Source organism: Crinia signifera, chromosome 19 (genome assembly GCF_055691185.1).
Source record: "Crinia signifera chromosome 19, ASM5569118v1, whole genome shotgun sequence".
NCBI lineage: Eukaryota > Metazoa > Chordata > Amphibia > Anura > Myobatrachidae > Crinia > Crinia signifera.
The window spans coordinates 16,588,963-16,600,313 of record NC_139226.1 but is presented as its reverse complement, the minus strand read 5'-3'; the positions used below and the strand labels follow the sequence as shown (position 1 = coordinate 16,600,313).

The 11,351-nt window shown below is 43.7% G+C and overlaps 1 protein-coding gene across 1 annotated transcript in view; it reads left to right on the top strand.

The window, feature by feature from the left end:
- The first annotated feature begins 716 nt into the window (after positions 1-716).
- LOC146042198 (phospholipase A2 inhibitor NAI-like) overlaps positions 717-11,351 on the top strand; it is a 45,312-nt gene continuing 34,677 nt past the window's right edge. Inside the window, exons 1-2 of the mRNA XM_083162125.1 lie at positions 717-838; positions 10,050-10,178. Coding sequence (XP_083018251.1) covers positions 787-838; positions 10,050-10,178 — 181 coding nt within the window. The 5' untranslated portion in view covers positions 717-786. The remainder of the gene's footprint in view (positions 839-10,049; positions 10,179-11,351) is intronic.

Sequence of the window (11,351 nt, the reverse complement as noted above, 5' to 3'; positions counted from 1 at the left end):
TTTGGGCCTGATTTAGGTCGGCTTACTAGCCAGCGTCTATTAGTGAGCACCTTAACACCGCCCTGCCGAACGTCCGCCCACCCCCAATGCCTAAATCCGTTTGCTAGCATGCGAGGGGATGTGTTTGGCGAACACATCCCCTCGTATGTGGCTGCAAGCAGGAGAAATTGTAGCCGCTCTCCACCGAACAGGTGGCGGGCGCTGATGTCATGTGACATCAGCCGCAATCCGCCTCATGCAGGAATCGGCTTTCCTGCGTTCACAGCGCAATGCCCACCATTTTCGTGGGGGCACCCATAAAAAGCTGGGCGTTCCCCTGCAGCTGCCTGCCCCCGGCCCTCCTGTTAGTGTGTGAATGCCTTGACGAGTGTTATACTCGCTGAAGGCATTCGCACAGGTGGTCTGTACATGCGCATATACACGCATGTGCTACCCCCCATCATCAGGCACAGTGCCGTGGTTGGACCCAGCCGAACTGAATCAGCCCCTTTGTACAGCTCATCACTAGTGTTTACTGCTTCACCTTGGAAAAACAGCCAAAGGAGAAAGCGTTTTTTGGGGGATTGTGCTCGGGCTTCTCATTGTTCCGGCTCATTCATTTGTATTTGTATTTTTTTTAATTAACCACAAACTCTTAGTTTCTGTAGTTTCATTTCCCGAGAATCACTCTTGGCACCGCCTTCCCCTAGAGTACTGGCCCCGCCTTCCCCTAGATCATCTTAATAAAAGGACCCCGATGATTATTGTGTCACAGTCTGATACACTGCTGGAGTCTGCAGCTATATCATGGGACCCCTCCTCACATTCCTGTGCGTCCTCTCAGCTCTGGCAGCCACTGGTAAGTACATATTACTCTCCATAGTCTGTTACACTGACCTGTTCTCTCACCTGTGTTATACTGTAGTACATATTACTGTCCATAGTCTTTTTCAGTGACCTGTTCTCTCACCTGTGATATAGTACATATTACTATCCCTAATCTGTTACACTGACCTGTTCTCTCACCTGTGTTATAGTACATATTACTCTCCATAGTCTGTTACACTGACCTGTTCTCTCACCTGTGTTATACTGTAGTACATATTACTGTCCATAGTCTTTTTCAGTGACCTGTTCTCTCACCTGTGATATAGTACATATTACTATCCCTAATCTGTTACACTGACCTGTTCTCTCACCAGTGGTATAGTACATATTACTATCCCTAATCTGTTACACTGACCTGTTCTCTCACCTGTGATATAGTACATATTACTATCCCTAATCTGTTACACTGACCTGTTCTCTCACCAGTGGTATAGTACATACTAGCTGACCCACCCGGCGTTGCCCGGGAAACCCTTGGGGTTTCTTTATTTCCAAAATTGCTGAAAAATGTCATCTTACAATATGCTATGCCAAAGACCTAAGATTGTAATTTGTTATAGATTCCACCATAATGTTAGAATGTGTTTGCATTGATACTCAATGATGGCAATGAAATCAGGTGTTGTGTTGTTGTTTGAAACACAACGCTCCTGAGTTGATAACTTGTATGTGTTGATGAATTTCACATCCACTCCTGAGATTTAGCACCTACTGTATGACATATCCTCCAACATCTGAGGGTCAGAAATTTGTACAAAATCAGAAAGGGACGTGGCCACTCCTCCATTTCTATACTTTCAAATTGTACAGTTTCTAGGGTGTGTAATTACAGGCGCTGAGTGCGAAGGGACCGGGGTGGGCGTTACTTACCCCGCCATAATTAATAAAAAATTCACTGCTCCCTGCCACTGCCACTCCCCTCACCGAACCTGCAGCAGTCTCTGAGGTCTGGGGATCTGTAAAGCACATGCACTGGGCATCTCTACCAAACAGTGGGGTAGCCCGTGAGTGTGGAAGCAGGTCCACGGGCCTGGCCACATGATGTCATGACGCAACGCACGCTACCCGCACCACTGTAATGCCCCACTGGGAATGGGTGCAATGGGCCAAATGCTTCCCTACACCCGCCGAGCCAATCCACTGATCCAGCCATCACAATCATCAATGGGTGCATTGATAAGGTTTGAGTGTAAGAATTTGAAGAATAAGACTGAGAAAAATAATTGCCATGTTACAAAGTGTACAATTTACTCAATAAATCGTGAAAAAAATGTAAGTGTACATAGAAGTACAATCAAGAAAAGAAAGTAGGATTAAAAAATAAGTTCTGATTCAAACTGATAATTGTTTGGATGGGGTGGGTTGTGAAACAAATCTATAGGTGGGGGTATGGATATTGTGGGCATAATTGGTGTTTGTTACACATACATGGGGCCCTCAATTGATGGGATTTTCACTACAGTGTCACGGTCACATTGTCACCATAGGGGGATTCCCAATTGGGGTCCAGGTGGTCTTTTAGGGACCCTTTACAATCCTGTAGGTCTCTTCTCCTTGAGCTTACGGTCTCCCTTAATGATAGTCAATCACTGAGGGAGACCATAGGCTCCAGGAGAAGAGAGCAACGGAATTGTAAAGGGGTTCCTAAAAGACCACCTGAACCCCAATTGGAAATCCCCCTACGGTGACACTGTAGTGAAAATTTCTCATCATCTGGGTACCCCCTGTAGGTGTACCAAACACCAATTATGCCCACAATATCCATACCCCCTCCACCTATAGATTTGTTTCGCAACCCACCGCAATCCAAACAATTATCAGTTTGAATCATAATTTATTTTTTAATCCTACTTTCATTTCTTGATTGTACTTCTATGTACACATATTCTTTTCACGATTTATTGAGTAAATTGTACACTATAACATGACAAATCTTCATCTCAGTCTTATTCTTCAACTTCTTACACTCATAACATTCAAACAAATGCATGCAGCGCTCATGCCCATCGACCAAACATTATCTATGAACCAAAAGAGTCTGGGAAACCCTTAAGGCAGAGCAGTGCCTGATATCCAACTGACTAACAGGGTGAGTGCAGTGTACCCACTTTGTATTGATCAATGGGTGCATTGGCCAGGACAAAGATTTCTCAGTGCAACTGGAGGACTGGAGAGACGGATATGGGGAACAAAGTAGAAATGGTACATTAGGTACAGTTTTTATTTGCCGGTACAGACTGTTAAATAAACGGCAAATTATTTTTTATGTGTTCTGTGTGTTTGTGTGTGTTGTACTGTTTTTGTGTGTGTGTTGTAATGTATGTGGTTTTGTGTGTTATATTGTATGTATCTGTCCAATGCGTAAGTGTGTGAGGTGTGCTATGTATATACAGTATGTGTGTGTTGTGTCTTTGTGTATCTGTGCAAAGTTTAAATGTGTGTTTTGTGTGTGTTGTACTGTTTTTGGGTGTGTGTGGTGAATGTGGGTGTGTGTTGTGCTGTTAGAGGTATGTTATGTGTGTGTATCTGTGCAATGTTTAAGTGTGTGTTCTGTGTATTGTACTGTTTTGGGTGTGTGTTGTAGTGAATGTTGGTGTGTGTTGTACTGTGAGTTGTGTGTTATGTGTGTTGTGTTGTGTGTATATCTGCGGAATGTGTAAGTTTGTGAGGTGCGCTACGTATATATGTGTGTGTAGTGTGCTGTGCATATCCTGGCAATGTTTAAGTGTGTGTGTTCTCAGCGGCGTAGCTTGGTTTGGGGCGCCCCCCACCGCCATTAATGGGATGGCGCCTCCCCCCCCTCCCCGCCGGCCTCCCCACCCCCGCCGTTAATGGGGGGGTGCCTCCCCCCTCCCCACCCCGGCCGCCGCCACCCCCCCCCCATCGCCGCAGGCTTACCTGTCTGCGTGTCCCGGCTCCCCTCCTGGCTTCAATTAATAATTCTATGCAGAGGGACCACGATAAATTGGCCGCCCCCATACCGCAAACAGTTTCAGAGAACTGTCTGCTTTATGGGGTGGCCATTTTATCGTGGTCCGTCTCCATAGAATTGTTTGAAGCCAGGAGTTGTGTGTTGGTTGTACTGCTTTTGGGTGTGTGTTGTAGTGTGTATGGATTTGTATTGTACTGCATGCGGTGTGTTTCCAGCGATTTCAGCCCCTATCTCCCCCGTGTGTACACAGCTTAAGTGTGTGAGGTGCTCTACGTATAAATGTGTGTGTTGTGTGCTATGTGTGCGTATGTGGTGTACTGTGTGTGTGTGTGTGTGTGTGTGTGTGTGCGTGTACAATGTGTACGTGTGTGTGTGTTATGTGTGGTCTATGTATATCCTCAATTATTTCCTAATTGTTTAAAGCCTTCACCATAATGTTAGAATGTGTCTGTCATACTCAATGACAGCAATAAAATCAGGTGTGGAGTTGTTCCTTTGTCCACGGTTTCCCAGATCGTCGATCTTTTCCCCCAGATCATCAATGAAGGAAAATTAAAACTTGGTGTTTTTTAAAATTCTAAGTGAAATTTCCCAAAAATGGCTTCGAGGTGCACACCACCGGGTCCAGAGGTATCTTGTTTCCAAATTTGGTGTCTCTGAGTGCCACGGTGTGTCCGCAATGAGACGGACACGCACACACACACACACGCACACAGACTCTTCAACTTATTATATAGATTATTACTATACCTAATCTGTTACACTGACCTGTTCTCTCACCTGTGGTATAGTACATATTACTATCCCTAATCTGTTACACTGACCTGTTCTCTCACCTGTGGTATAGTACATATTACTGCCCATAGCCTGTTACACTGACCTGTTCTCTCACCTGTGTTATGGTACATATTACTGTCCATAGTCTGTAACACTGAGCTGTTCTCTCACCTGTCTTATAGTACATATTACTGTCCATAGACTGTTACACTGACCTGTTCTCTCTTGTGTGTTATAGAACATATTACTGCCCATAGTCTGTTACACTGACCTGTTCTCTCACCTGTGTTATAGTACATATTACTGTCCATAGTCTGTTACACTGACCTGTTCTCTCACCTGTGTTATACTGTAGTACATATTACTGTCCATAGTCTTTTTCAGTGACCTGTTCTCTCACCTGTGATATAGTACATATTACTATCCCTAATCTGTCACACTGACCTGTTCCCTCACCTGTGCTATAGTACATATTACTGTCCATAGCCAGTTACACTGACCTGTTCTCTCACCTGTGCTATAGTACATATTACTGTCCATAGCCTTTTACAGTGACCTGTTCTCTCACCTGCGTTATGGTACATATTAATGTCCATGGTCTGTTACACTGACCTGTTCTCTCACCTGTGTTATAGTACATTTTACTGTCCATAGTATGTTACACTGACCTGTTCTCTTACCTGCATTATAGTACATATTACTGTCCATAGTCTGTTACACTGACCGGTTCTCTCACCTGTGTTATAGTACATATTACTGTCCATAGTCTGTTACACTAACCTGTTCTATCACCTATGTTATATTGTAGTACATATTACTGTCCATAGTCTTTTTTAGTGACCTGTTCTCTCACCTGTGATATAGTACATATTACTATCCCTAATCTGTCACACTGACCTGTTCCCTCACCTGTGCTATAGTACATATTACTGTCCATAGCCTGTTAGACTGACCTGTTCTCTCACCTGTGCTATAGTACATATTACTGTCCATAGCCTTTTACAGTGACCTGTTCTCTCACCTGCGTTATGGTACATATTAATGTCCATGGTCTGTTACACTGACCTGTTCTCTCACCTGTGTTATAGTACATTTTACTGTCCATAGTATGTTACACTGACCTGTTCTCTTACCTGCATTATAGTACATATTACTGTCCATAGTCTGTTACACTGACCGGTTCTCTAACCTGTGTTATAGTACATATTACTGTCCATAGTCTGTTACACTGACCGGTTCTCTAACCTGTGTTATAGAACATATTACTGTCCATAGTCTGTTACACTGACCTGTTCTCTCACCTGTGCTATCTATATAATAAGTTGAAGAGTCTGTGTGCGTGTGTGTGTGTGTGCGTGTCCGTCTCATTGCGGACACACCGTGGCACTCAGAGACACCAAATTTGGAAACAAGATACCTCTGGACCCGGTGGTGTGCACCTCGAAGCCATTTTTGGGAAATTTCACTTAGAATTTTAAAAAACACCAAGTTTTAATTTTCCTTCATTGATGATCTGGGGGAAAAGATCGACGATCTGGGAAACCGTGGACAAAGGAACAACTCCACACCTGATTTTATTGCTGTCATTGAGTATGACAGACACATTCTAACATTATGGTGAAGGCTTTAAACAATTAGGAAATAATTGAGGATATACATAGACCACACATAACACACACACACGTACACATTGTACACGCACACACACACACACACACACACACACACAGTACACCACATACGCACACATAGCACACAACACACACATTTATACGTAGAGCACCTCACACACTTAAGCTGTGTACACACGGGGGAGATAGGGGCTGAAATCGCTGGAAACACACCGCATGCAGTACAATACAAATCCATACACACTACAACACACACCCAAAAGCAGTACAACCAACACACAACTCCTGGCTTCAAACAATTCTATGGAGACGGACCACGATAAAATGGCCACCCCATAAAGCAGACAGTTCTCTGAAACTGTTTGCGGTATGGGGGCGGCCAATTTATCGTGGTCCCTCTGCATAGAATTATTAATTGAAGCCAGGAGGGGAGCCGGGACACGCAGACAGGTAAGCCTGCGGCGATGGGGGGGGGGTGGCGGCGGCCGGGGTGGGGAGGGGGGAGGCACCCCCCCATTAACGGCGGGGGTGGGGAGGCCGGCGGGGAGGGGGGGGAGGCGCCATCCCATTAATGGCGGTGGGGGGCGCCCCAAACCAAGCTACGCCGCTGAGAACACACACACTTAAACATTGCCAGGATATGCACAGCACACTACACACACATATATACGTAGCGCACCTCACAAACTTACACATTCCGCAGATATACACACAACACAACACACATAACACACAACTCACAGTACAACACACACCAACATTCACTACAACACACACCCAAAACAGTACAATACACAGAACACACACTTAAACATTGCACAGATACACACACATAACATACCTCTAACAGCACAACACACACCCACATTCACCACACACACCCAAAAACAGTACAACACACACAAAACACACATTTAAACTTTGCACAGATACACAAAGACACAACACACACATACTGTATATACATAGCACACCTCACACACTTACGCATTGGACAGATACATACAATATAACACACAAAACCACATACATTACAACACACACACAAAAACAGTACAACACACACAAACACACAGAACACATAAAAAATAATTTGCCGTTTATTTAACAGTCTGTACCGGCAAATAAAAACTGTACCTAATGTACCATTTCTACTTTGTTCCCCATATCCGTCTCTCCAGTCCTCCAGTTGCACTGAGAAATCTTTGTCCTGGCCAATGCACCCATTGATCAATACAAAGTGGGTACACTGCACTCACCCTGTTAGTCAGTTGGATATCAGGCACTGCTCTGCCTTAAGGGTTTCCCAGACTCTTTTGGTTCATAGATAATGTTTGGTCGATGGGCATGAGCGCTGCATGCATTTGTTTGAATGTTATGAGTGTAAGAAGTTGAAGAATAAGACTGAGATGAAGATTTGTCATGTTATAGTGTACAATTTACTCAATAAATCGTGAAAAGAATATGTGTACATAGAAGTACAATCAAGAAATGAAAGTAGGATTAAAAAATAAATTATGATTCAAACTGATAATTGTTTGGATTGCGGTGGGTTGCGAAACAAATCTATAGGTGGAGGGGGTATGGATATTGTGGGCATAATTGGTGTTTGGTACACCTACAGGGGGTACCCAGATGATGAGAAATTTTCACTACAGTGTCACCGTAGGGGGATTTCCAATTGGGGTTCAGGTGGTCTTTTAGGAACCCCTTTACAATTCCGTTGCTCTCTTCTCCTGGAGCCTATGGTCTCCCTCAGTGATTGACTATCATTAAGGGAGACCGTAAGCTCAAGGAGAAGAGACCTACAGGATTGTAAAGGGTCCCTAAAAGACCACCTGGACCCCAATTGGGAATCCCCCTATGGTGACAATGTGACCGTGACACTGTAGTGAAAATCCCATCAATTGAGGGCCCCATGTATGTGTAACAAACACCAATTATGCCCACAATATCCATACCCCCACCTATAGATTTGTTTCACAACCCACCCCATCCAAACAATTATCAGTTTGAATCAGAACTTATTTTTTAATCCTACTTTCTTTTCTTGATTGTACTTCTATGTACACTTACATTTTTTTCACGATTTATTGAGTAAATTGTACACTTTGTAACATGGCAATTATTTTTCTCAGTCTTATTCTTCAAATTCTTACACTCAAACCTTATCAATGCACCCATTGATGATTGTGATGGCTGGATCAGTGGATTGGCTCGGCGGGTGTAGGGAAGCATTTGGCCCATTGCACCCATTCCCAGTGGGGCATTACAGTGGTGCGGGTAGCGTGCGTTGCGTCATGACATCATGTGGCCAGGCCCGTGGACCTGCTTCCACACTCACGGGCTACCCCACTGTTTGGTAGAGATGCCCAGTGCATGTGCTTTACAGATCCCCAGACCTCAGAGACTGCTGCAGGTTCGGTGAGGGGAGTGGCAGTGGCAGGGAGCAGTGAATTTTTTATTAATTATGGCGGGGTAAGTAACGCCCACCCCGGTCCCTTCGCACTCAGCGCCTGTAATTACACACCCTAGAAACTGTACAATTTGAAAGTATAGAAATGGAGGAGTGGCCACGTCCCTTTCTGATTTTGTACAAATTTCTGACCCTCAGATGTTGGAGGATATGTCATACAGTAGGTGCTAAATCTCAGGAGTGGATGTGAAATTCATCAACACATACAAGTTATCAACTCAGGAGCGTTGTGTTTCAAACAACAACACAACACCTGATTTCATTGCCATCATTGAGTATCAATGCAAACACATTCTAACATTATGGTGGAATCTATAACAAATTACAATCTTAGGTCTTTGGCATAGCATATTGTAAGATGACATTTTTCAGCAATTTTGGAAATAAAGAAACCCCAAGGGTTTCCCGGGCAACGCCGGGTGGGTCAGCTAGTAGTACATATTACTGTCCATAGTCTGTTACACTGACCGGTTCTCTAACCTGTGTTATAGTACATATTACTGTCCATAGTCTGTTACACTGACCTGTTCTCTCACCTGTGTTATAGTACATATTACTGTCCATAGTCTGTTACCCTGACCGGTTCTCTCACCTGTGTTATAGTACATATTGGGGGATACATTTCCTAAAACTTCTAAAAGTCAATAGAGTGTATCCCATAGCAACTAATCAGATTCTGTCCATCATTTTCTAGGATGCAATAGAGAAATGAGAGACAGAATCAGATGATTTGCTATAGGAAACAGCACCTCTTTTCATTTTTGAAGCCTTAGTAATTTTACCCCTAGATCTTTATTTAACAAATATCCTGATATTTTAAAGTGGGAGACAGTCAGAGCCGAGCCAGGGTGCGACCAATCCCTTCTATGGCACTATATGACCATTGTAGTGTATACTGTAACTATATTGTCAGAGATCCCTGGGGAACAATGGAGGTGATTCAGGTTGCCTCGCTAGGCAGCAGTCATTTGCTTCCTAGTGAGCCCCTTAAAGCTGCCCAGCCAGATGCCCGCTGCATGGTCACTCCCCTCCCGACTTCTGACGTTGAATACCCTTGGTAATAATCGAGGTTGTACACTAACACATTCGTTAAGTGGGGAGAAATCGTTCAATGAACTCCGACCATTGAATGACTTCCCTCCCTTATAGAAATAAAAGTAATGGTTCAAATGGGATTCGGCGGTGGCAGGGTGGGGACGGCGTTTCAGGGCTCGCTAAGCAGTGAATGACCGCTGCTTAGCAAGCCTTGTTGAATCAGCGCCTAAATGTATACAATTAGTACACTGACACTGTTATCACATCATCTGTAAGTAGAACAGAGTTCCCGTCACCCAGTATTTCTTACCTTGTTATTTGCAATTTGCAGGCTTTTCTCTGACATGCAGACTTTGCTCGGGACTCACTTCTGATGATGTTTCCAGCTGTTCTGGGACAACCATGACTTGCTCCGCAGATCAGGCTTGTGGCGGTACCCGTACCACAACAACAACCATAAGTAAGTCATGTGGTTCTGTGATTATAATAGCAATTAGCTATCACTGTTTGTAGATATAGGGGAACCTGCTCAGTCTACTGTACTTCCACTTTTTAAGAAGTGATTCGGACTACATGGATTCAAGATCGGAAGATGAGAACTGATAGGACGAAATGTAATAGGGTGTCTTTTTCTTGAAAAGTGCGATTTTTGGTAAAAAAAAACATCCGAATTTGCATGTTTTCTGAAAATCGAACATGCAATAGGGTGAGATTTGGGGTAAAAATCGGACATTTTCACCTGGCGATTTTTGGTCACACTTCAATTCGCATCCAGATGTTTTCCCGTTATAAAGTATACAACTCACAAATGTAATAGGGTGCGATTTTTGGTAACTGTTACCAAAAATCACCCAAAAAATAGATCAGGTTCTGACAGGCAAATTTGACAGAACCATGCACAGATCATTAAGATTTGTGCATGGTTCTGTCTTAAAAAAATAACCAGCCCCTGGCTCATTGAGCCGGGACTGGTTTCGGAAATACTGGGTCACAAAAAGTGTAGGGGTCCCCTGTATTTCTGAAACCAGCCCCGGACTCATGTACCGGTCCTGGTTCCAAAAATACAGTTACAAAATACCTGACGACCTAACGCCATGTCGACCTAGACCCATGTCGACCTAATGGTTTCGACCAACTTCTTGTAGACCAAATGATCCCAGCCTGTTTGAATTTACGAGCAATTTACTGTGATTTTTGGTAACAAAACAGTGTGAACTGAACTAAATAAAATGTGTGATTTTTATTAATGATAATGGGCCAGATGCACTAAGCTTCAAAAGTGATAAAATGGAGAGTGATAAATAACCAGCCAATCAGCTTCTGCCTGACATTTTTCAAACACAGCCTGTGACATGGCAGGTAGGAGCTGATTGGCTGGCTGTTTGTCATTCTCCATTTTATCACTTTTGAAGCTTAGTGCATCTGGCCCTAGGTGCAATTTTATAGACGTGTGTGGTATTGTGTAAAAAAAAAATGTGTGGGGTCCCCCCTAAAGAAAATAACCAGCCCCCTAGGCTCATTGAGCTGGACCTGGTTCCAAAAATATGAAGTACAAAAAGCTCTTGGACCAGTCCTGGTTTCAAAAATATAGGGATAAAAAATGGGGGCCCCCATATATTGGAACCAGTAGCTG